The sequence below is a fragment of the Chionomys nivalis genome, chromosome 3 (genome assembly GCF_950005125.1).
Source record: "Chionomys nivalis chromosome 3, mChiNiv1.1, whole genome shotgun sequence".
NCBI classification, from domain to species: domain Eukaryota; kingdom Metazoa; phylum Chordata; class Mammalia; order Rodentia; family Cricetidae; genus Chionomys; species Chionomys nivalis.
In genome coordinates, this window is record NC_080088.1 from 38,798,252 (window position 1) to 38,824,820 (window position 26,569).

The 26,569-nt window shown below is 40.8% G+C and overlaps 3 protein-coding genes across 4 annotated transcripts in view; 2 read left to right on the forward strand and 1 right to left on the reverse strand.

Moving 5' to 3' along the window:
- Cmss1 (cms1 ribosomal small subunit homolog) overlaps positions 1-26,569 on the forward strand; it is a 294,908-nt gene that overhangs the window by 134,780 nt on the left and 133,559 nt on the right. The gene's annotated exons all lie outside the window — the stretch shown is intronic.
- Positions 1-26,569, reverse strand: part of Filip1l (filamin A interacting protein 1 like) — a 237,594-nt gene that overhangs the window by 127,351 nt on the left and 83,674 nt on the right. The window lies entirely within an intron of this gene.
- On the forward strand, positions 25,701-26,466 carry LOC130871026 (transcription factor BTF3). The gene has a single exon (XM_057764102.1). It carries the CDS (start codon positions 25,721-25,723, stop codon positions 26,207-26,209), a length of 489 nt encoding a protein of 162 aa, XP_057620085.1. The 5' UTR covers positions 25,701-25,720; the 3' UTR covers positions 26,210-26,466.

The window sequence follows — 26,569 nt, forward strand, 5'->3', positions numbered from 1 at the left end:
TACTTGTAGCCAACATTCATGGAACAATGATGTTATTCACAGTAGTGCTCTGATGTTGTGGGAGTATAATGAGGCATGAGATGGAGGCTCTCCTTGCCCAAGCAAGAAAGAACAGTTTAGTTGGGCAACAAGTTCACAAGTAGCTATAAGGTCGAATTTGTCCAATGCCCTCTCAAATGAGATGCCAGGTGATGTGGAGAGAGAGGTAAAATGCATTTGTGGCTGAGGAACCAGGCACATTAGGCTGAAGGAGAGGATATTTAGTTGAGTCTTAAAGGTTGAGTAGAAATTGTTAAAGCAGCAAAGATTACTTAGAAACTGGAAAATGAAGGCTCTGTCCTTAAACAAAGAGAATCCTAATTCAGCTGAACCATTTAGAGCAGTGAGAGTCATCACGAGACTCACAGTACCATAGAGTTCTCTTTGAGGCCATTGGGATTTGTTGGGCATCCAGCAAGTCTAACTACATTTGACAGTGTGGGAGCTAGTGTCCGGTTGTCTGGGTCTGTTAATCCTAACTATGACTTTGGAAAAGTCACGTAAACTCTTTCTTTCTTTTGTGTTCATCTATTATCATCTCTGAAGCCTTGCATCAGATATCTTAAAATTCATAATTTTCCAGTTCTTAGAAACATAATAGCATGTAGCACTTTTGCTATGTTAGATAAACTCATTAAGATCTGAAAGTGTGCCTTATAAAAATGCATTTATATTTATACAGTAAACCATGTAAGACTGTATGAGAAGTGGGATTAAAAAAAACATACACCTCATATGCTTTCAGCCTGGAGTTTGTGCAAGTAAGTTTATAATACACTCCTGAAAAATTACTAATTTCCAATGCGCTTTACATTTCTGATCTGTGGATTAAGGATGTACATTAAGTCCATTAGGATCGCACCATTCATGTGACATTATCCAGAGAATAAACTCAGACAGTCTGTGTGTTGCTTTTCATACTGACTGACTCTTCATAATAAGTCCTTCTTTTCCTCTTTCTGCATTCTTATTAGTTCCAAATGTGACTTGCTTAATTACAGTCAATGCAATTGAGTGCCTGTTCCAAGGAGCAGAACAGCCTAGGAGCCACCCAGCTGGGTCTCCTTCCCTTACACTGAACTATGTTCAATGCTGGCTCCGTGCTGTGCTTCCAGGACATCTGGGAGCCATTCAACCAAGGGAAACATAATGAAGATGTGAATGGAGAATCAGAGAATGAAACGGTATTGGGCTTACCAGTAAGATAGGAGTAACCCTAAGGTTTTAGGAGTAAATGGCTCTCACTCACACCTGTGTGTTCCCTATCTCCAGCATGGTCAGAACATTGCCATCACATCACCTCTGTTACTGAGGCTTACAGGCACACTGTGCTGGAGGGTGGTACCCATGGTACTTCAGTTACACACCCTGATTCTTTCACACCTCTTCTGTACTCTTAACCATGCTGCCCGCGCTTTGCTTTGGTCTCTTCTAGCAAAATAGTGTATAATCTTAGTCCTCAGGGTTAAACTCACATGTCACATCAACTGTTGAGGATGGTTAGGACCCACCCTCAGGGTTCTCTGCACGCTTAGCTGCTGCAGCCTTTAGCACACTGCTGAAGTGCCTTGTCTGTATGTTTTGTCTCCCCATATGATATTCCGTATCACATGCCTATTTACGTTTCTGCAGCTAAAACAGAAGAAATGCCAGTGTGTATCCACACAAGCAGGTGTATAAATACAGTACAGATACATGAAAGGACATTTTTTTAAGTTTAGTCCTTTTCCATGGTTAAGTAGAGTTTTGATTTTTTTAAATCTCATGTAATTGGAAGTCTAAGGAACTAAAGTAATACAGTCAAATGATACATGTTTGATATGTGTACATATATACATGTGTGTGTATGTGTAGAGACAGGGTTTCTCTGACTTTCCTGGGATTCATTCCAGGCAGGCCACAAACACAGAGATCCTCCTTCTTCCACCTCCCGAGTGTTGAGATTAAAGGCATGCACCATCTCTGCCTGACTTGTATATTTTTTAATAATGTATATGTTTACATGTTTCCATATCTTTATACCATAGCTTTTCTTAGGCCTGCCATACTTATCCATTGCTCATCAAACATTTTAGTAAGTAGCTGTGTAATTAAGAATGAAGAACTGTGGTTCATTCAGCTAATTTTCAAAGATGTTTGAGTCACTGAAATGTTTAATCATGGAAGTGCCCTGACCACCATTCATTTTCGAACTCAGTAAATACCATAAGCGGCATTTCATAGAATGATCCTTGCTCATTTTTCAAAACCATGCTTCTAAAATTTGATGACAATTGAACAATCCCGTGAAAGAGTTATTTATGCAGCAATAAAAATAAATAAATTCCTGTATTGTAGGCTTGCCACTGAAGACAGCTGCGGTGAGCATGTTTTTTAGTCTGTTACATCAAAGTAATACAAGCTTTGCAGGAGCTGGTGGCCTTGAAGTTCCCACTACACTTTAGTCCCTACTCTGTGAACTTGGGGAAGTCAGTTTTCTAACTGTCAGGAATGGTAAATACAGCAATGTACCTACCAAAATGCTCTTTTTTTTTTTCTTCATTTCTGGTTTTCCAAGACAGGGTTTCTCTGTAGCTTTGGAGCCTGTCCTGGAGCTAGCTCTTGTAGACCAGGCTGGCCTCGAACTCACAGAGATCTGCCTGCCTCTGCCTCCTGAGTGCTGAGATTAAAGGCGTGCGCCACCACTGCCCGGCCAAAATGCCTCTTCTAAGAGGCTTTTACAGCCTTTATCTGCCTTGCCTCTCCCATAGTTTGAGAACTTTCTAGGAAGAGTCCTCCCTAAAGAGATTCCTAGCACTGATGCAGAGGAACTGAAACCTATGTTTCTAGAATCTACACTTTCCTCTGTTCTCATCAGTATTCCTTCCCTATGACTCAACTGTCATTACCAAGAAAGAAGACAAAAGCTAAGAAGTGGGACAATTTCAAAATACAGAATAACTTGCCAAAGCAAGCAAGAAGGTAGATTTGATCAGGACACAAGCTGGAAGAAGGCCAAGAGAGAATATCCTATTCTATATGATATGTATCAGTTATCTGAAATATTTTTGTCTTGCTGGTTAATATCTTAACTTTTGTGATATGAGTAGCATGGGTGTGTGTTTGTGTGGGTGGGTGTCTGTAGTATATGTTTGTAATGATGTGTGTATGTTTGTGTGGTGTGTGTGTAGTGTTGTGTGTCTCCTTGTATGTGTATCTGATGTGTGTGTGTTTGTATAGTATGTCTGTGTAGTGTATGTCTGTGTGTAGTGTGTGTGGTTGTAATGTGTGTAGTGTATGTCTCTATGTTTTTGTGGTGTGTGTGTGTGTGTGTGAATTTATATAGAAAGTTAAGGATAAGAGAATATCAAATGCTCAAGTACAGAAATTGACCCATATTTCTGTAAATTGACTTACTCAAATTTTAGTTTTGCTTCTTCATTTATTTTAGTAAAGTTAGAATTTGATTGTTTGAAAGCCAAAGTTGTATTCTTTACTAGTAGCAATTAATTTATTTATTATGAAGAATGTCATGTCATAGCAAATTAAAGGTTTTATTTTGTCTTCTTCACTTGTGATCTGGAGCCAGAAATGAAAACCACACGATATGTTTTAGAATTAAACCATTTATTACTGATAGATAATGACAGACTAGAAACAGGAGGCACCGGTCAGTCTGCATTAGCTCATGAGCCCTGAATCACTTTTTAAGATCCCTAAAGACCTTTGCAATTCTGTCACTTGCCTTAACTCTCTGGGAAGTTTCTGATGTGGTCAGATGTCCTCTGCCTCTCGTCACTGAAAGCCTCTGCACACTGTCTAGCGGCTTCTGCACTTAAAGGATATTTGCCAAAAATTTCCTGCTTCATGTACTTCTTAGAAATGAACATGTTTACGAAAACATGTAACTTATCTCTGGCCTTCCACTTAAGCCACCAAGGGCAAGAGGATCCTAGGAAGTAAAAAGGAAAGATTTACATAAGAGGAATAGAAGAATCTGTTGTTTTAGTTTACTCCTAATTCTTTCTGATTGAGAAGTTAAGTGCATGATAAAATCAAGGTCCACATTCAGCTAAGCTAAATAAGAAGGTGAACCCAAAGAAAAACATATAAGCATCCCCCTGAATATTAACCTTCATCAGGCGATGAAAGAAGACAGAGACAGAGACCAACATTGGAGCACTGGACTGAAGTCTCACGATCCAAAGGAGGAGCAGAAGGAGAGTGAGCACGAGCAAGGAACTCAGGACGGCGAGGGGTGCACCCACACACTGAGGCAATGGGGATGATCTATCGGGAACTCACCAAGGCCAGCTGGCCGGGGACTGAAAAAGCATGGGACAAAACCGGTCTCGCTGAACATAATGGACAATGAGGACTACTGAGATCTGAAGAACAATGGCAATGGGTTCTTGATCCTATTGCATGTAATGGCTTCGTGGGAGCCCAGGTAGTTTGGATGCTCACCTTAATAGACCTGGATGGAGGTGGGTGGTCCTTGGACCTCCCACAGGGCAGAGAAACCTGCTTACTCTTTGGGCTGAGGAGGAAGGAAGACTTGATTGGGGGAAGGGGAGGGAATGGGAGGTGGTGGCGGGGAAGAGGCAGAAATCTTTAATAATTAAATTAATTAATTAATAAAAAAAATCAGCAAGAAAAAAAATAAATAAAAACAACTAAAAAAAAAAAACCCTATGACATCAGCTTAGGTATAAAACATAGGACTTTGTTCTGTAAACACAGGGAGGCCTCTGTACTTGTCCACATACTAAATATTGCCTTAGTCAGTGTTCTCTTGCTGTGAAGAGAGATTATGACTATGGCATCTTTTATAAAAGGAAGCATTTAGTTGGGACTTACAATTTCACAGGTTAATTGTCATCATGGCAGTATGCATGCAGACCAGGTGCTAGAGAAGTAGAAGCAGGAAGAGACCAACTCTGGGCTTCTCTTGAGCATTTGAAACCTCAAAGTAGACCCCCAGGGTTACACTTCCTCTTGCAGGGACACATTTTGTAATCCTTCCAAAAAGTACTACTCACTGGTGACCAATCATTTAAATCTATGAGCCTATGTGGGCCATTGTTATTCAAACCACCATAAGAATGCTGTTAAATATTAACTTCTTTTTCTGAAAATAAAGAAAAGCCCTTCACTTTTAAATTGTACTACTGCATTTTGAGATTATTCAGTTAAAGATGTAAATAGCATATTTTTCTATCTGTGGTACAAATAATTTTTAATGTCAGAGAAGCTGTTTTTCTAGATATATGCAGGGTTATTTCCCATGTTTAAAGTTTTTAACTAAAAAGACAGAGACAGAGACCAACATTGGAGCACTGGACTGAAGTCTCACGATCCAAAGGAGGAGCAGAAGGAGAGTGAGCACGAGCAAGGAACTCAGGACTGCGAGGGATGCACCCACACACTGAGGCAATGGGGATGTTCTATCGGGAACTCACCAAGGCCAGCTGGCCGGGGTCTGAAAAAGCATGGGACAAAACCGGTCTCGCTGAACATAATGGACAATGAGGACTACTGAGAACTGAAGAACAATGGCAATGGGTTCTTGATCCTATTGCACGTAATGGCTTCGTGGGAGCCCAGGTAGTTTGGATGCTCACCTTAATAGACCTGGATGGAGGTGGGTGGTCCTTGGACCTCCCACAGGGCAGAGAAACCTGCTTGCTCTTTGGGCTGAGGAGGAAGGAAGACTTGATTGGGGGAGGGGGAGGGAATGGGAGGTGGTGGCGGGGAAGAGGCAGAAATCTTTAATAATTAAATAAATTAATTAATAAAAAAAAAAGAAAGAAAATTATGTGTGTTGCAAAATACTATTCGCAGAGTAGAGTATAGATGAGGAGGGTTCAGAACAGCCCTATAATTCAAAGTACACATGGAATGATGCATTAGGATACAGGTACCGTTTTCTTAAGAGAGTTATTTTTAACAGATGACCTCGGTCACCAAACAAACTGATGGTATTGTTTCTTAAAAAGAAAAGGCTTGATGGGAACAAGATAACTCTTATTAAACATAAATATTTAAAAGGTTGCACAAAAGGGCATAAGAAGTGGGGCCAATATAATTAGATGTATGATCAGCATTTCTGGGTGGTGGTTTTTTTTTTTTTTTTTTTTTTTTTTTTTTGTAAGACTCAGATTATCAAAATTCAAGGTAACTGAAAGAGAGAAAATTGAGTAACAAATTGTCCTAACTGCTAATAGTTTGTTTTTAAGGCACTTGGTGCCTAGTAAGATAATATCTGGAAAAGGTAAGCTATCCAAACCACATTCATAAAATTAAAGTCGGAGCTGCATGGTGGTGCATGCCTTTAATCCCAGTGCTTCGGTGGCAGCCCAGAGGTGGAGCTATGTGAGTTCAAGGCCAACCAGGTCTATATAGTGAGTTCCAGGACAGTGAGGGCTACACAATGAGACCCCATCTCAATAAATAAAAAAACAAACAGCAAGGGCTACATAATGAGAACCCATCTCAGTAAATAAATAAGTAAATAAACTAAGACAAACAACAACAACAAAAATTAAAATCTGAAATGTCTCTTCAGTCTTCTGAGTTTTCTTATAATTATAACAAAATGAGTTTTGCCCTAAATGATTTTCAAGCCAGTGTGACTTGCCTACCACAGTGCTTTGACACTAGTAGGGGTTCATTAGATGCAATCTATACATGAATTTAACCAGTAACAGCAAGTGCATTTATAGGTGAATTAATTGTTGTGAGATGTTTAAATTTTATTGCATATTTTTAACTAACAAGTAGAAAGCTTTTGAGATTTTTGTTTCAATAAAAATTCTATGCCCGGGATGTTGACAATAGATCTAAAGACAGCCTTCATCAGCAGAAGGTTAGCAGATGCTACATCTCAGGATCAGGTCTTTACTTTTGCTTTTCTGTTTCCTTTTTGTAGTGTGTATTCATGTGTGTGATTTGTTTGCTTATTTTAATTTGGTTTTGGTTTGGTTTAGTTTCATTTATTTGTTTGTTTGTTTTAGGCAGGTTTCCCTTACAGTCCTCATGGTCCTGGAACTCACTGTGCATACCAGGCTGCCTTGTGTGTATTTCACATGTGTTTGGTTTGTTTGCTTGTTTTGGTTTGGTTTGCTTTTTGTTTATTTGTTTGATTTTGTTATTTATTCTTTTGAGACAGGTTTCCCTGTATAGTTCTGACTGTTCTGGAACTCACTTTGTGATCAGGCTACCTTGAACTCAGAGAGACCTGTCTTTGCCTCCTGAGTGCTGAGATTAAAGGCATAGGTCACCACTGCCTGGCTATTGTTTGATTTGTTTTTTAATGATAGTTGCTAAATTAACTTTCTGGCCCTCCATTTCCATGACCATAAAAGCATATCATTGTACAATTCGAAAAACTTATTTTATACATGCTTATTGGCTTTGTATAGGTTTAAAACTGAAGATATATCCCTATGGTAGAGTATTTTTAACAAAGGGTTTTGTGAACTTGGAGTTTTTGTTTTTTCGTTTTTTTCTTTGTTTTTTGTTTGTTTGTTTTGTTTTGTTTTTCGAGACTGGATTTCTCTGTAGCTTTGGAGCCTTTCCTAGAACTAGCTCTTGTAGACCAACTTGGCCTCGAATTCACAGAGATCCGCCTGCCTCTGCCTCCCGAGAGCTGGGATTAAAGGCGTGTGCCACCACTTCCCGGCCTGAATTTGTTTTTGTTTTTTCTTAAAGTTCATGGGGAAAGAAAAGGAATAGGGTAATAGCTACATTGGTATATTTATAATGAGAAGAGTTGCAATGTCCCTATGTTAGTTGAGAGACACAGAAATGATGACTAAGTGAGGAGGCATGCCCCCAGCTCAAGCTGTGGGAGAACTGAGGAGGCATGCCCCCAGCTCAAGCGCTGGAAGAACTGAGGAGGCATGCCCCCAGCTCAAGCGCTGGGAGAACTGAGGAGGCATGCCCCCAGCTCAAGTGCTGGAAGAACTGAGGAGGCATGCCCCCAGCTCAAGCTGTGGGAGAATTGAGGAGGCATGCCCCCAGCTCAAGTGCTGGAAGAACTGAGGAGGCATGCCCCCAGCTCAAGTGCTGGAAGAACTGAGGAGGCATGCCCCCAGCTCAAGTGCTGGGAGAATGAGTCCTTCTCTTATTGGCCTTATGTTATAAATTCTTATAGAGAATGCACTTGCTCCTCCTAACACATTCAGCATCATCTGGAGATGTTTGGGGGTTGTTCCACTTTCAGTTGGGAGATCTGAAGTATCCAGTCAGTAGAAGCCAATGATATAAGGAAACACCCTACTCTGCACAGGACATCCCTCTACAATAAATATCAAATCGTTCAAATCATCCATAACATTATAGTAAGAGAACTTGACATAGTTGGAATGTCAAGAAGTATTGGAAGGATAACCAGGTATAGTGGCACACATCTGTAATCCTAGCAGTCAGGACATTGAGTAGGCAGATTCTGAGTTTGAGTCCAGCCTGGACTGTATAGCTAGACTATCTCAAAAATTCAAAGTAGGAAAAAATAATATTGGGTGTATACAAATAGTTAGGTGTAAGAGGTGATCTGAGCTTGATCTGACTAAAATAGAAACAGCTACATGTTTTCCAAGACTAAAACTGTTGCCAAAGTGAACCAAAATTAAAAATTACTTTAGCACAGTCCTGAGGTCTGAGTTATTTTCTCCGTGAATGAATGTAATAAAAGTATTTTGAAATTCCATTTGAAATTACATGCACATGTCTAGCAAGCAAAAAATGCTTTTGTGAACTTAAAAATAACACTGTAGTGGTAAACATTTCATTAACTTGATCTGGAAAAACAAAGTAAAGAGTTTATACCAGATTTCCCAGTCTGTCTGCCTATTGGGCTCTTACGAGATGGCGAGGATTGTGTTCTTCCAGCCATTATTTCTGTTTCTGAGGAATAGCTCTATTTTCTTAATCAAAGTTTGAAAGGAAATATGGGGCATAAGAATGCAAGGATGAGCTGTAATTTCATTGTTTGTAGAGACATGCTTCAGAAGAATCTTATTTCAGAAGAGTCTTGTTATCATCGTGTGTCAACAACTGTTTTTTTTTTATAAAAATCAAAAGAATTATAATAATCTAAACCAGCCTTTACAAAAAAGTCTGGAATTTATCATCAATTTTTCTTGTAAGAGAGGTGTTTTAGCCATGCTTCTGAAGCCCTACTACACAGGTGTGTTTGGATTGACACTTTAGTGGTACAAACAACAGCAAAAGGACCTCTTTCTGCTTGCTTCCTCCAAATCACAGAGAGGAAGAGTTTCTGGAAGGGCTGTTTGAGTTGTGGAAAGGCCAACAGTGCCTGCTGATCCAGGGATCACTTTTTCCATATTGTCATTTTGGTCCTCAGTCTGCCTTCATTCTCCTGGCTACTTCCTTCTACCTGTTTCTATTCAAATTTGTTCTAGAATTCTAAACAACTGGGAACTCGCTGTGTTTCCGGATCCTTTATATAATTATTAGAAATGAGCTGTAGTTGTGTTGGCCCCTTTAAGGGGGCATGGTTTTCATTCGTGGACCAAAAAGGAAAAAGCAGTGATTTTTTTTGCAACAGATTTTTCAGTTTGTTAGTTAAGAGTAAAACCAACAGTTGTTAGTAATTAGTTTATAGAGCACTTTCATATATGGTATCTGCCTTATTTGGACCTAGCAACAACTGAATGGAATAAGTATCATTATTCTCCTGGAGGGAGTGGAGCAACACTGCCCATAACCATGGCTTGCCTCAAACTCACAGAGATCTACTTGCTCCTAAGTGCTGGGGTTAAAGACAAGCACCACCATGGCCATCCCAAAGGTGTATTTCGTGGGTGTGTGCGCACGTGTGTTCATTGTAGGTGGATATATATACAGGTGCACGTGTGTGTGTGTGTAAGTCACAGGACTTTAAATGTCATTCTCTCAGAACTCACCACTGTTTTTAGAAACAGGGTTCCTGATTAGCCTAGGCTAGGCTGTCTGACCAATAAGACCCAAGGATCCACTTACCTCCTTCACCGGTGCTGGGATTATACATATACACCACATAAACAGCTATTATTTGAACTCTGGGTATCAAACTCAGGACCTCATGCATTCAACGGAAGCATTGTATCAACTGAGCTGTCCCCTAAACCAGCAAAGACTGTAGAATGTTCGGCGAGTGCCCCATGAAGTTTTAGCAATGATAACTTTAATTGAAGAAATAGTTTCATTGTTTGATGATATATGAAGTAATTTCACTTATCTTTTGTAATCAAAATGAATCCATGTCATGATTAAAGTGAACTGTTACTCTATTACTCTGATGGCTCTACTCTTGGCTACACACTGAAATACTTCAAAATGACTTCATATATGTCCATCCCAGATTGCCAGTAGTTCTCGGGTAGCTGGAGAAGAGACAGCAGGATAACATTGCCGCTTCCACTGGGGAGAACAGCTCAGTTGTCCTTACTATCGCCTCCTGAAGAGTGAACAGCAGAAACTCGCTGCTAGTTTAAAACTTTGTCCAGAGCTATGAAAGTAGAGCTTGTTTGTGAAGAAGTAAAGGGAGGAATAACATGTGGTGGTGGTCCTGATTCCCACAACACCGCACACTTGGCAGTACAACTTGTCTCTCACCCTCTCGATATGCAAATCTTTGGTGAAGTATAAGGCAAAATATCCTGTGTTGTCTAAAGTATCCATGTTTAAAATACAAACTCACTCTTTCCATATCCGTGGTCATCATGAAGTTGAGTAAGATTTTTCAGAAGAATTATTTCAGGTGTTTGCTATACAATAGAGTTAAAAACCAGTTAGTCTTAGCTGAAAGTTCAGAGTATTGAAAAATGATGTAATTTAAGCTGGCTACCTCTCAATATTTAAAAAAAAAAATTATGCCAGGCAGTGGTAGTACACGCCTTTAATCCTTCAGAATTAATCTGCACTCGGAAGACAGGCACATCTGCCTCTGAGATCTCTGAGAGTTTGAGGCCACCCTGGTCTATAGGGTAAGTTCCAGGAGAGTCAAGGCTACACACATAAGTCCTATCTTGAAAAACAACATCAAAAAGCAAAAGATAAAAAATAATCACTTTGTTCCTGAAAACAGTACCTCTTTATACAAGAAAAGGAATCCTAGGTATCCCTATTGCAGATCTGAAAATAATATTTTCTAGCTCTTAGGTGGTCTACAATCCATTCTGCATAGATGTCTGTCCTCATGCACGTCTTCATTTTGGAGGCAGCACCTTCTGTGGATGGAGGAAGTTCATTGTGTGTATACATACCTAAGAACATGCGGTTTTGGAATAGCCATTTTGCAAACACACTTAGCAAGAGAAGTGGAGTCTGTTAGTTGTACCACTGTCCCAGGAGAAGTATGCAGCCTGCTTACTGTCTCTAGAACTTAGTTGTCCCATAGTTTTCTTAGGCTCTAGTCATCCTGCTTTTCCTCTTTTTAATCTCCTAGCTACCTTTTGAGTGCAGAACTCACTAATATTTCTTTTATCTATTTAAAGAAAGATAAAATGTAAAACTGTTAGTGTTCCTTACAGCCATGTGGTACCTAACCTATCTCTAAAGAGATAAGATCTCCTCCTACCCAGGGCACTCAGTTGTAATCTACACTCAATTCTGTGATCTGTTGATCTGCCCTAGAAAAGACCCCTTACTGGTCCTCTTACCTCTGTGTTTCCACCCATCCCTTTCCACCCTTCATTTCCTTCCCTTCAACCTAAAGATAAGACTCTTCTGTTGTAGCAATGGTAGGAGTGAGACATTCCCTTAACTCCTTTCCACCTCCTTCCAACTGGTTCCTCCTGTTGTACCTCCTGTCCTTGTGTTCCAGAGTATCTGCTCCCTATCCACCTCCCATTCATCATGGGTTTGTTCTCAGCTCCCAGTCCTCCTGCGTCAGCACAGAGGGCATCCTCATAATCACACCCACAGACACTTCTCAGCACTCATTCGTCTTTCTTAGCTTTTCAGTAACGTTTACACCAGGAGCCACTTCATCGGTGCTGAAATAATTTCTCCCGTGGGCTTCTCTGACCCCATTTCCGCCTCTTTGCCTTATTCATTGAGTAGGGTTTTATCCCTTCTCTACTTCCCATCACTGCCTCATCTTTGTCCACTCCTTAAAGGCGCATGAGAAGTTCCTAGACCTTTTATTCCCAGGCCTTTTGGCTCTTCATTTGTCCCTTGATAATTTTGTTCATCCTTGGCCTCAGCTACAGCGGGTTGGAGCCAACTCCTAAGAAGCAGTGTTGCACAACTCTTTTCTGCTCTCTGCTGTGACTGTCATAGAAATCTTACAATCAGTCAAGGTAAGAATATTGAGAGCCTCCAAATCAACAAAAGCCACAGGTCAGGGCTTCGGTCATACAGCCAGGTTAGCAACAGAACACACTGGCCCCATCAGGGGATGGCCACCAGTTTCTGACACTGTCTCACACTATCTGAGCACCAGACGTTGTTTCCAGCTGATTTCTAGCCAGCTCATCTTGAACACTCAACTGCTGAATGGAATTCATTGTCTTCTGAAGCAGCCCTGTCCTGCACTAGCCCATCCTTTGACTAATGGCCCCATTTCTCTCCTGTTAATACTCCTCCTCTCTCTCACCTCTTGGCGTACCTAACTAATTGACAGGTGTGTATCTTCACCTTATTTCATAAAAATTTGTGTTAGTTCAGGAAGATGCATGATGGAACACCGCAGAGTAAATCCTTCACAGTGATAGTAAAATGGTGTAGAAAGAATGAGCACCAGAAGAGCAGATGAATCTAGAAGTGACATGGGCGTACAAAACACATGTCATGGAGAACCACCAGCCAGCCACATGTTGCCAGTTAATTCAACATCCGGAATTACTTTGAATTCATCTTTGCCAGAAAATGCAGTAGCCCAGCCTTCCTACCCTTCAAATACATTTCTATCTCATTAACTTTCCACTAGGCTTCTAAAGAAGTGACGCTCACAAGGCCCTATCACAACATCCTCTCCCCAACATTGGAATTTCCTGTCGCTCTCCAATGCCCTCGAAAGAAAGTTCGAGCAAATACCCAGAAACAACCTCCTACATGCAGGTTTTTGGGGGGTTTTTTTGTTTTTTTTTTTTTTTTTGCCTATCCTTCAAGACTCAGCATTGATACCGCTATTCTCTGAAGCCATCCTTGGCTCCCATAGGTGCTTCTTCTCTATATCCATAATATGATTCAGTGTATAATTATTGAATATCAATGGCATCAATTCTGTTTGTACTGAAGATTACCTTTGAAAATGTAATCCTTTTTAAAGCATTTCTCTTTGAGAAAACATGCTTAAGAAATTACACAAAGTACGGTAATTCCAGCTACTCAAGAGAGCAAGGCAAGGAGATGCCAAGTTTCAGGCTAGCCTGAGCCAAGCCCCTGTCCCGTACAAACAAACAAATAAATAAATAGGGTTGAGTAGAGCTTTTCTGCCTAGCCTATATGATATCCTGAGTCAGTCCCTAATGCCTTAGAGAGAGGGAGGGAGGGAGGAAGGGAGGAGGAAGGAAGGATAAGCATACTATTCTCCACCCTAGAAGAAAGTCCTAAGCACAAAAGCAGTGGACAGAAGAAAGGGGACCCTGTATCTTGGATAGCACATATTACTGTGACTTTGGTGTTTACTAGCATTGCTTTCCCACTACAGTGGGAGACATGCACATTCTTTGGAGGTGTACAGAAGGTGTGCAATAGTATCTGTAGGATGGCTGGAAGAAAGTTCTAACAACTGCCCAAAACTATATAGAAGTTTCTTCTGTTATTTTATTTAGATTTGAGTGGGGAGATATGACCAAGAGAACATATATCTTTAGTTTTTATAAGCCAAATCCCTACCCTGAGAATTGCTTCTTGTGGTTCAGAGAATGAATCTATTGGCCTTCAAGGAAGAACTCAGGGCCTAGCCTGTTCAATCAGCCCTTTGCTAAACACATAAAAGAAGCCTGCCACTTGATGGTTCGTTTGCTTTACAGTTTGCCAGAGGCTCAAGCAAAAGGTCCTAATTAAAAGATCTGTGTTTCTTCTATGCTCTCTTGATCAATAGTAAGGAGAGAATCCCCAGGGCTTCCTCCCATCCCCACGCAGTGAATCCAGTTAATCTTCTACATTAAAACAAAACATGCACAGCACACTACAAATTTATAGTTGAGTTTCACACATAGTCTGGTTCCCTCTACCCTCTGAGGCCCTCTGTCTATGTGGATATAGAAATACCTGTCAGCCTCTCACTCTAGTGGTTCTCGGTCCTGCCGAAACATGAAGTGTTGTGGGGAAGGAGGAAGATACTGGCCTGCTAGGAGTCCAGGCATGTGTATTGTTTGAAAGTGTCCCCAGGGATCATAATGTGTAATCAGGAGTGAAGACACTGTCCTAGAGTCAACAGTATTCATTGCACTCCGCCTCGGTTTGCCTCACATTTTCTTCTTAGCCTTCCAACTCTCCTCTTCAACTCCTAGCTGGTGTTTTCCAGTGCCCTTGCTTTTAGAAGGATTACAGTTGACCAGAGCCACGACCGAGCACTGAAAACATGTGCCATTGTTTTCTTCCTTATTATCTATCTATCCCTCTTGCTGGATTAGGAACATGGAACACTGTCAGCACTACCGCTGAGTCGGTGTCAGATGTGCACCTAGGAGTATGTGTCTGCCAGTCTGAGTGGCGGCAGTCAGTTAGCAAGTTTGAAGGAAAAGTCAGATTGACAACAAAAAAGTCACAGAATGCCTTTTAAGAGTGATTCGAGCTAAAAAGTACTTACAAATCACTATGTCAAAAACTAAAGATAAAATTCACAAAATGACATATGTTTGTAAAAAAATTGATGTTGTTAAAAGTGAAATTTCTTTGGTGCTTGTTATTTGAAGTATTTTATACAATGTACAGAATTAATATATAAGTTGATTTTTAAAGAACTGGGCCATTTCAAATATAGTATTTAGTAATTGTGTTCTCTATAGATATGGTACCAAGCCTGTAGTTTGTCCTATAGCAAAACATGGGTCAGAGCAGTGAAGGGATTTAGTGGGAACTGTATTTTCCTAGACAACCTGATTTCTGAGTGTTAACTATTTTAATGCACTTACTCATTGAATTATCCCATATTTCATATTCATTCTCTTTTATCCCAAATGAGGTCTGATTGTGTCTAATTTTAATGATATTACTTATTACAGATGTTCAATCTCTAAATTGGGGCCTATAATATAATTAAGGGTGATAAATTTGATGGTAACTGTGATAGCCTTTCACTACCAGAGTTCAGCCTGAGACATATCCAGTGGTTATCAGGCTATAGCCAATACTCCACATGGTTTTTCTAAACAAGTATTAAAGGAACATAACTGTATCTATGTATTGTCTGTAGCTCCTCATGTACTATAATGGCAGGGGTGAGGCATTGCGACAGAAGCCATATAGCCACAAAATCTAAAATCCTTGCTGTTGGGTCTTTGACCATTGGTTTAGTTGATCAGAAGAATCATACTGTCAATAGTCGGAACAAAGCATCCGAGCTCTGTATGTGAGAATGAGAGATCTGGGATTTTTGTCTGTAACACTACATGTCTGATTGCTCTCAACAGAATCAGCAAGACCATGGTAGAGGATTGGGCAGGGAGAGTAGGAAGGCATGTTTCGTCTCGTTGGGTCCTGCCCTCCTGTCAGACAAGTCATACCTTCTCCCTTTCTATTCTGTCCCCTCCTAAGAGGAACAGTGCTTGCTGTAAATGTGGCCAAGATTTTCAGAATACCTATACGTTGGAGCCTTTAAATTTAAACCAGTCTGCCCTGCCTTTGCTGCCAAACTTCATAAATCATTCATCTGAACAATTAAAGGCTGGGCACCTGTTGAATGCTGGCCCAGGTGCAGGAGGTTAACCCCGTCCTCCCAGCTGCTTACCGTGAAAGGTAGGGGACCCCACACCGCGCCAGCTGTGAAGCAAACATCATGAGGCATTTGGTTCTCCACTAGGTTGTATTTAACCCCAGTCCCATGTTATTTAGGGAACACCCCTCTCTGGATATTCCACTGCAGCTCCTCCAGGGATAGGAGTGTGAAAGGTGGAAAACATTATGACAGAGGCTTGCTAGAGCTGACTCCCTTCTAGTTTCTAAGGAGTTTTCCTTCTCTTGAGCGTGGTCTGTATGATCACAAGCTGCCAGACGGTGGGTGTGTCGTATAAAGGCTGACTCTGAATTCGGTTTAGAGTTGGGATTTGAATATCTCCTTTGATTTAAATGTTGCTACACATTCTACTAAACTCAGACGAGGATAAAATTAGGCTAAACATCAAGTGACCTACATAACTGAGAGGAAACAAATTGATTCTGTGTCTGGCTTGTTCAACTGACTGTTCGTCTGCCCACTCTATGGGTGTAATTACCCTGAATTTTTAATAACAAAATTGCAAAGCCAAGGGGGACCTTGAAAAAACATCTAATTGTACTGATGTGGAAACAACACGCAGACCCAGAGTAACTTATCCATGGTGATGAAGTTTATTCCTTTAGGCCTTCAGACCAAACAGCTTGATCTGTAGTTGGGTATCCCACGTGAAAGTCTGCCCCTGTAAAGCATTATTTAAACAGAAGGCAATACCAGAAACTTCAGTTTGGGTTCACATTGCTTTCTTTGATGAGCCTGCATGTGTTCTGAGACTCTGAGGCATTCAGCAAATCAGACATACTTGCTGGATTGCATCAGAGTCCAGGGGGACATGATCGATGCATAAAGGGCAGAGGAGGGATGACGTAATGGCTCGTGTGCCTTTACCTGAGAATTATCTCTGGCTGTGCATTGCTAGGGTCTGTGTGACTTACGCACTGAGGTGCTGCCATCCCTGTTAGTCAGCAGGATAGGCTCACACTTACCTCACCCTATGTTTCTCGGCTTTTCTTGCCAGATCTGATTAGCAGCACTTTTGTCTTAAGCTCATGTTTATGAAGCATAAGTGCACTTGCACCAGTGACCACGCTGACTCAGTCAAAGCAACTTGATGTTTACATCGACTCACATCAGGAAATACTTGCCGAGCGCCTACTCAGTGTCCCACGTCAGTGTTCTCTCACACCACTCTTTGTCTTCAGGCATCAGTTTGACAAACCCATTCCAAAGTGAACTTGAAACAAATACCACTGTGAGCCATAATTATGGCAGATGCTTTCAAATGCCTTTTTGCTTTTAGCCGCAAACCAACAATGTGGAACAATTACTACCTGTACCATTTGAGGGGAGAACACTGGCCCTGCTCTCTTGGATAATGTGTGTCTGCATTGAGATTGAGATCCTGCTTTTTGGCATCAAGTACAATAGTTTTTTCATGGCATCACATGTTTCTAATACATGTACTCCAGGAGCTTTGTCCAGTTTTCTTGAGGTTAAATTCATACTTTATTTATGATCTTCATATTTGATATACTATCTCTGTCTTTATCCGTGGTGTTCTAGAAGTCAATAAAACAGAAATACATTTATTTATTGAACAATAATCATGGAGTTCTACACTGGAGTTGTGCCATAATGCACTAATTTGCTTGTATTTAAATATGCCCACTTAGCACATAAATGTAAAAAGAGCTAGAATGAAAATGTGTGCATACAGAGAAGTCTCCTTAGTTATATTCAGTGGGCTGTCCTGGGGACCAAACCTAATATATATAAAAGAAATATATATATACATTCCCCTCAGTCCTTGTCTGTTCCCATGTGCCTCTCTCCGAGTAAGCATCTTGCTTTACCCAATGTGGTGTCTTTTGTGCAACAAGTGTCTTAAGCACAAGACAACTGTCCCATGTTTATAATCCAACCAAAGACATGTTATCTATGCCAAAACCTGAGGGGAAATCCATCTGTTCCTGGCCTTCTAAGAAACAGCACATTGTCTTTCTGCAGGAGTCCTTCCTGACAGTAGTGAAGGGTTTGTCTCCTTAAGTAGTCTCTAAAATTTCTAGCCTCCAAATAAAAGCCACCCCCTTTTTGAATTAGATTGTTTATAATCTAACAAAACAATTTAATTAATGTATTCTTAAATTTTCTTGGGCCCAAGAGTGTATGTTGGTGACTGAATACATCTTCTATTTTATCTGGATTATGCCAAGTTGTACGGAAATTAATATTGAACAGGCCAAATATCAGTGTCCCCATAAGAGAACTGTTAGACCAACTAGAATAGCATAAGCCTGTAATTACAGCATTTGAGAGGTGAAGGCAAGAAGGTTGGGAGTTCAGGGCTAGCCTTGGCTACCTGTTACTTTGAGGACAGCTTGAGCTAGATAAGACCCAGTCTTCACCAAGAGTGAAAACTGTGTTACCACTGGAAGCAATGGAGAAATGCCAACAGAAAGAAAAGTCGAAACTGCGGTGGACGTCAGTCCATCAGAGAGGTGGAAAGAGAGGACTAAGGAAGCTGCTTCAGGGCCAAGAGGTTAGGAGTTAGGAGAAGCTTTTGCCACCAAGACTGATGGCATAAAGTCAATCCCAGGATGCACGTGGAAGGATAGAACAAATGCCTGCAAGTTGTCTTTTGACCTCCACATGTGTTGTATGTTCATAGAAGTGCGCGCACACACACACACACACACAAGTATAAAAGATTTAAACAAATTTTTCTGGGTGACCTTTTGAAAAATGAGTATGTCATTCTAAAAATATTTATAACATAATCTAGGAATATTTGTTTTAGTGAATATTTATACATTTATGAAATACTTAAATTTTCATCTGACTACAAAACACATGCAAATGTTAACAGTAATAAGCACTTGAGTGTGGGGAAAGGAAGTTGTCACAGGCAGAAAGGTTTTGTGTTTCTCCTGTCCTAAGAGGAAGAGCTTAAGGCTGCGCTTTTGTTCCACTTCCCTGCAGTCTGCCATTGATTCCTACCACAGTCCCTTTGCCCCAGTCCAGCCCCAGTCCAGTCCCAGTCCAGCAGGGTCCCATTCATGCCTACCTCAAATGTCCATATTGCAGCCAGTCTGCCAAGAACCAGAGTGGACAGTGGTAGGAAATACACAAAGAAGCCAGCAGGAAGTAGAGGTTTGGGGTTTTTTGTTTGTTTGTTTGTTTGTTTTCTTTTTTAAGGAAAAGGGACGGAAATTCTAAGACACCCTCCAGCAGTGGGCCAGAATGCCTGTTCTAGCTAGCATTTGCTGGAGCTCTGCAGCTGTGCAGCCTGGGATGCACAAGGCAGTCTGAAGGGTGGTGGCAGTTTCCGGCCTCTTTGAAGACAACCACAGAAAGTTAATGTTCCCTCTAGCCCTCCCTCACCTGATAATCAGCTCTTATTTTATGTTTCTTTGGTTTGTTTCCTTTGGTAAGTCATTTCCCTTAATAGTTTCCCAATTTCTTCATGACTGGAGGAGGTACATGCTCCTTTTGAGAATCTTTGCCAACACCCACTTTTCCTCATGTCCGGTACCCCATAATTACCATAATTCCTGCCCACACATGGCTGTGAGGTTTTGAGTCTTATCTTTCAGCCTTTTCTATGAGGTGATCATCTGTAATTTTCTGCTCCAAGGCTCCTTTAAAAGAAACATACAAAGAAAGTATCTCGTCTCAATAGCCGTGAAGATCATCATTCAAATCCCAGAAGTTTTTGTTTTGCCTCTTCTATTGTGTATTATTAAAGCTCAGCTCCGGAATGATGAGAATCTAGCTTGTTTATTTTACATCTGTTCTTCCCGTAAGAAAATTTCAATTAGGGTTACACTCGGTCCTAGAATTTTCTATGTAAGTTGAAGAAACTAAAGCTAAGAGCAAATGTTCCTGATGATGTTTTGAATCAGATAAGCAAATTAATAGTTACAGCATGTCAGCCAAAGTAAACAAGCTTCCTGATGGATAGGATCCTGCATTGTGTTGAGCTCTTTGATGGCTTTACCAGCCAGAGCTCCTTTAATTGAACTCTATTTATTGTACATTGTAGAGGACATAAAATATCTCATTTTAAAATAAATGTCTTGTTTATACACACTTCATTCACTGTGATTATGATCCTCTTCATAATTCTTTGAGCATTTACCTGCTTGTTTAGGGCTATGCCTGGTATTTTGTACATCAGGCTGGCAACAGTTTGTGGTGTGCCGACTGTGTTTCTCTGTCCTTGGATCTCATTAGCCTTCAGTAGATGTTAGAAATTGGAAAGGAAGTCACCTGATTATTCTTGGCTCTGAAGGCTCTTCTTACTTTCCTATTTCCTTTGTATGACAATGAGAGCCCATGATTTGAGTCTCTTCTAGCTATTCTTTTCACCTTTTACTCATTGTGCTGAAAATATATTACAACTTGAACTTTCCATTTAGCCATGGGACGGTGTAGAGCAAGGCCTTAGTGACAAATACACAAAGCTGATTTGCAGTAGATCATTTTGTGTCAAGAATGGAATTTTAGCAACCTGTGCTTGAACATCCCCCACCATAATGTAAAGGGAGGAAGGAAGGAAACAGATCATTTAAAAAATCTATTGAGGGTGGAGAAAAGACTCAACAATTAGAGTGTTTACTTGTCCTGCAGAGGACCTAGGTTTGATTCCATCACTCACATAGCGGCTCACGATCATTTGTACCTCCAGGTCTAGGGAATCTAGCTCCTCCTCTGACCTCTGAAGGCTCCTGCATGCACAAAATGTACACGAATACAATACACATAAAATTAAATAATTTTTAATCTATTATGCAATAAAAAAGAGCATCAGGGAAAAAATCCATTCTCGGTTGGGTGACTGGCACAGAGCTGCCTAAAACTGATTTTAGTATATCACAATTCAAGGCCATATTCAAAGTGAGCTTGTTTCTTATTTACTTTTTAGTACAACATTTAGTTCCAGCTCCTCTTGGTTGGGTAGACAGCCTACCAGGGAGTGTGGTTATATACCAGAGGTCACACTGTTTTAAAAAACTGACTGTGCCTTTCCCCATAGCTAGCTACAGACCGTCTTCCCCACCCTTGGGGTTAGTCTGATTTGAGACTGCACAGGATTTGTGCATGCTGTCATAATTTTTTATAAGTTTATATGTGTTTCTGCCCTGTAATGTTCAGTAAACACTATTACCTTAAACTCATCCATCACTTCTGGCTCTTACAGCCACTTCATCCCTTCTGAGAAGATGCCTGAACCTTGAAAGGAGGGGTGAATATCAATACCCAATTTAGTGTCAAGCATGCCAAAGTGTCTTATTCTCTGCATGTTGACAAGTCTTTGTGTTAATCAGTATCTACTATAAGAAGTTTGTCTGATGAAGGTTGAGAGATACACTGATCTATGGGTGTAACAATAAATCCATTAGGTATGGATTTTTTGATTATTTTGATGCTATGCCCATTTGGTAGAATAATAATATTAAATTCTCTCCTATAGTCCATAAATCATCTTGCCTTGGGACCATGGCCTCTGTAACAGTGCTAATACATTTGGGTTCCATTTCACGGAGCCAGCCTTAAGTCAGTAAGTGGTTTGCTGTTCCCTAACATCTGTGCCATTATACACCAGTGAGCATATCTTGCCAGGCAGATCATTATTGTATGCTGCAGTTCATGGCCATGTAAGATCAATGATTATGTTTCTGCCCCAGTAATGTGCCTAGAACTTTCTAGCGATGTGAAAGCTAGTCAGTAGAGATAAATTATCCAGGTCACTACCCACTTGATTTCTTCATGTTTATGACTCAAATACGGGGTGTCTTCAGCAATAGGATCTTCTTAATCTCAAGTTCTAGAAGGTATCCAAGAGGAAAGTGGCAATAGCCTGTGATGTTTGATGATCTACTTGATCTGCATGACCCCAGTGGCCAACAACTCAAAAAGAAGTAATAACCTTGCATGTCCAGTTTGTGCTCTGCATGAACTTTTAGGAGTGATCTACCTACCAGGCACTTCGCCCTTAAAGAAAATCTGCTCTTTTTCACCTAGAAGCCATCAGCTGTCCATAGTTCTTCCTTGTGGAGGAGGGGCATCCCATGAGTCCTTTCACCACTCTGTGCTAGAGTGCTGACTGGCTTCCTCTTGTGCAGGTCCTGTGCAGACAAGCACAGCTGCTGTGCATTCATGAGAGCAGTGGTCTGATCATGTCTAGAAGACACTGGTTAACTCCAGTCCTCCTCAGCCTTGCTCTTAACAATCTTTTTGTCCTCTCTTTCCCAATAAACCCTGAGCCTTGTGGGTGTGGGGAAGGTATATTTATAGCTGAATATTCCACTAACACTTATTCTCTGCAATTTAAGACAGTTTCTGCATTAACCACCACCCGCTAAACACACACAAAAAACTTCTCTGATGATATCTGTAGCTGTACTCATCTGTGAGTACAGACGCATGAATTTGGAGGGCAGTGTCATAGTATGTTCATAGTAGTAGAGGCCTGTGAGCACCTCAACCATGAGTTCCTGGCCATATTTTCAGTACCATGCATCTGTTTTCTCTTGTGGACTGGGGTTTAAATCTGTCAGAATGCTACTGGTAACCCTGTAGCCCTCATCCACCATCGCACCCATGGCCATATCTTGCCATACTGATTGTAGCTCACAGTGTTCACAACTGAATAAGACTGTTAATGATCCCCTCATTCCCCAATTCCAGCCTACATAGCTTTCAGTACTATGAAAGCTAGCCATCTAAGTACTTTTGGAAGCTGTAGTGTTTAGGGGAGAATGGACCTTGTTGCTTTGACTGCTGTTATTAAGATATAAGACTGATGGTGGCATTGGAAGAGAGAGCTGAGCACTGAGAGTAGATATCTGTTAGTGTCTGTTTCACACAGCATAGCATCTGCTTATTAGTTTTCTAGCTAGTTCCTAATTGTCTTGGGATATGAGAAACTGAGACTTCCCTTGAGATTATGTTAGATTAGGTTCATTTCCTTAGCACAACTTTGCCTGGGACCTATATGCAGGGTGTGGCCCTCTCCTCCATTGGCATAACATTTTCCACCTTCCTGATATTTGTACTAACATAATTACGATAAATTGCTGCTGTTTTTGGAGATAATCTCTGTTCTCACATCTGGGTTTCAGGTTTTGAGTAAGGCTGCTGAAGCAGAGCAGAGTAAGTAGCCTTTCCATAATATCAAGGTCATTCCTGATAAAGGTGTTTGCTCCTCCTTCCCCAGTTAGATCCCCTGCCAGCAATAGCACAGGCTTGAGCCAATGCCAAATGTTTTAATACTGTATGGCCTTACTTGATAAACCCTGTGCATGGCAAAGGGGAAAAAAAGGCAAAGTTTCCCAAACTAAAATTTTCCAAGCTTTCTCTCTTTGATTTAGGCAGTGCACCCTCCGTCTAAGTGTTACCATGTGTTTGCTGTAGTCACCGGTAGCCTGCGATTCTCATTCCCCAGTGCTTCTAGAGATTAGAAATGACGGGAAGTGCGGGTCAAGTTAAGATGGAAATCTGCTCTTGCTGCACAGCGTTTTGGGTTTTGACAAAAAGGGCAATGGGAAAGATGGAACAACTGAGATTAATACTGTGTTCTTCCCAAATAATACTGAGTTATTATGGTCTGCTAGTCAGCATCATTCAGTGTTGGACTTCATTGTTCCACTAATGTTTTGCATGTGTCCACCAGACTTGCTTTCCCTACTGTTAGAAACTCTCAACTAGAATTGTTGTCTTTCTCTGGCCCTTGTATTTCACGTGGAGAACTAGTATGATGAGGCCAATAAATAGTTGTTGGGTATCTGCATGGTTAAAGCCAAACCATTGCATATCCCTTGGCAAGAAGGAGACAGTGTGATAATAACCACATGTTCAAGCAGTTCCCCACCATGAAGCACCTACCAGTGTAGAAAAGATATTTTCTCTATTTCAAATTTCATGTGGAATATACCATTAGCCTCAATATCTGCCAAACTTTTGCTGTAATTACTAATGGCTAACAAAAATTCAAGAATAAACTTAGCACATTGAAAAGAGAAATAAGAGATCTTTGACTTTTAAAGATTAGTTTATCCGGAGTAAGAACTCAAATTCATTTTAGGTGATTGAACTGGGTGAAACTGGTTTCAACTTGACATTCAAAGTCTTGGCTCTGTCTGGGTGGTGGTGGTACACAACCCTTAATCCCAGTATTGGGCGGGGGCTGGCGGAGAGTGAAGGGGCAGAAATACGTGGATGTCTGTGAGTTGGAGGCCATCCTGGTCTACAGAGCAAGTTCCCGGACAGCCAGACTGTTACATAGAGACACCTTGTTTTGGAAAACCAAGAAAAGAAAAAAAAGAAGAAGATGCTTTGGCTCTTATTTTAAAACAAATTAATTTAAGACAAATTAATAAATAATTACCAAATTTACAGTATTTCCAAGAATATAAGACCTATCTTGAGTTCAATGTATTTTTCTGTTGTTCTGAAACAAATTGTCAGTAAATATAAATTATTCCTCAGTAATGAACACTAATGACAGCGGTGAAGCAAAATGAGATCACCTGCCCTGGTGAGCAGCCTGAGCAGGGAAAGACCTTAATGGGCCATGAAGACTGGAGGACTGGGTGACGTGGGTCACAGCCCGAAGAACATAGGCGAGCACAGTACAGGGAAACCTTTCATCACCTCCATGACATTGAACGTTCTCTGTCCATAGAGCAGGCACTTAGTTTCCCCAGGTTGTTAATCTGGCACCTTTCATGAACATCACTGTTCACTCTGGGATATAAAAAAGGAAATAGCCAAAACATGTAAGTGTTAAGGGGAAAGAAAACCAACAGAGGAAATTACCGTAGCACTTGGTGTACTGGCACCTTTCCCCTGAGTCTGAGAAGGCAAAGATAGTTTGAAATTTGCAGCTTTGGCAGTCTCTTATTAACAGAGGTCTCTGGAAAGAAGGTGCCATAAATATACACTCACAGAGTTCGGCCATAACCTTTAACTAAATATATATTCACATTGTCAAACAAGACTTTAAATCCATTTGAAAACCAAGTGAGATGAAAGTAAAAGGCTCCTCCCTCTTCATTTTGCCTTGTGTTCACCGTCTCTGTCGAAAGGAATCAGTGTTTCCTTACCTGGAACAGTGTATCCTTTTTGCATTGCCCATCAGTTGTTAGCATGTCTGCCGTGTCGTAGTATACTGAGTGTTAAGCGTAATAACAGGTCCTCATTTTTTTTCTGTCTCTTATCTTTAGGTAAGTCTTCTGATGGGAGTGATATTTCATATGATGGAATTTGCCACTTGGTAAAGTACTACTTTTTTCACATGACATCCTCTGTCACTTTTGTGGTTTCTCAGTCTGTTTTTTCATGTTACATAGTACTGAACTCTGCCTAAGTAGGCAGTAACAGTAACAAAAGAGCGAGGAGGCCATGGGGAATAAGGAAAGATCTGGCACTGCCTGCATTTGCTATGAAAACCTGCTTCTGAAAAAAAAACCTGTTTATAGCTACTTCAACTTTGTGTTTTTGAAGTTCAAGAAGTAGAAGAGTTCTTATATTTAGGAATGATTGAATTTCCTTCTGAGACTTGTACCAAATTTAGAGTTGTGATTTCTCCTGGTGTTTGATAAAAATCTGACATTCCTTAGATTCCTCAATGTTACATGAAACATTGTGCGTCTCGTGGAATATAATTTGGATCATGGCTTATCTTTAAAAATGTATCCACTTAGATCTTGCGTCCCCGCGTGTGTGCGCCTTATCTCAGCTGGTCCGCCCGAGACCCTCTGAGAACCCTAGTCCCCGGCGCGGCCCCATTTCCACTCCGACAAGATGAAAGAAACGATCATGAACCAGGAAAAACTGGCCAAGCTGCAGGCACAAGTGCGCATTGGTGGGAAAGGAACTGCTCGCAGAAAGAAGAAGGTGGTTCACAGAACAGCCACAGCAGATGATAAAAAACTGCAGTTCTCCTTAAAGAAGTTAGGGGTGAACAATATCTCTGGTATTGAAGAGGTGAACATGTTTACAAACCAAGGAACAGTGATCCATTTTAACAACCCTAAAGTTCAGGCGTCTCTGGCAGCAAACACCTTCACCATTACAGGCCACGCCGAGACAAAGCAACTGACAGAAATGCTTCCCAGCATTCTAAACCAGCTTGGGGCAGACAGTCTGACTAGTTTAAGGAGACTGGCTGAAGCTCTGCCCAAACAATCTGTGGATGGAAAAGCACCCCTTGCTACTGGAGAGGATGATGATGATGAAGTCCCAGACCTGGTGGAGAATTTTGATGAGGCTTCTAAGAACGAGGCAAACTGAACAGAGGGGACTTCTGAAGAAGTGACTCTTGCAGAAGTTACAGGAGCTGCTATTTTATATCATGGCTGCTTTTTAAAGGTCTTTTGTTTATGGATCTGATCAAATCTAGATCGCTAATATTTTTAAGCCCAAGCCCCTTGGACACTGCAGCTCTTTTCAGTTTTTGCTTAAACACAATTCATTCTTTGCAGCAAATTAAGCTGAAGAAGCCTGGGAATAAAGTTTGGAAAAGGGTTAATAAAATTCTTTGCCTAGTAAAAAAAAAAAAAAAAAAAAAAAAAATGTATCCACTTAAAGCTCAGCCTTTCCTGGACAGAGGATATGAGTGTTTGGAGGCAGTGTTGGCTGTGTTCAGAGCTA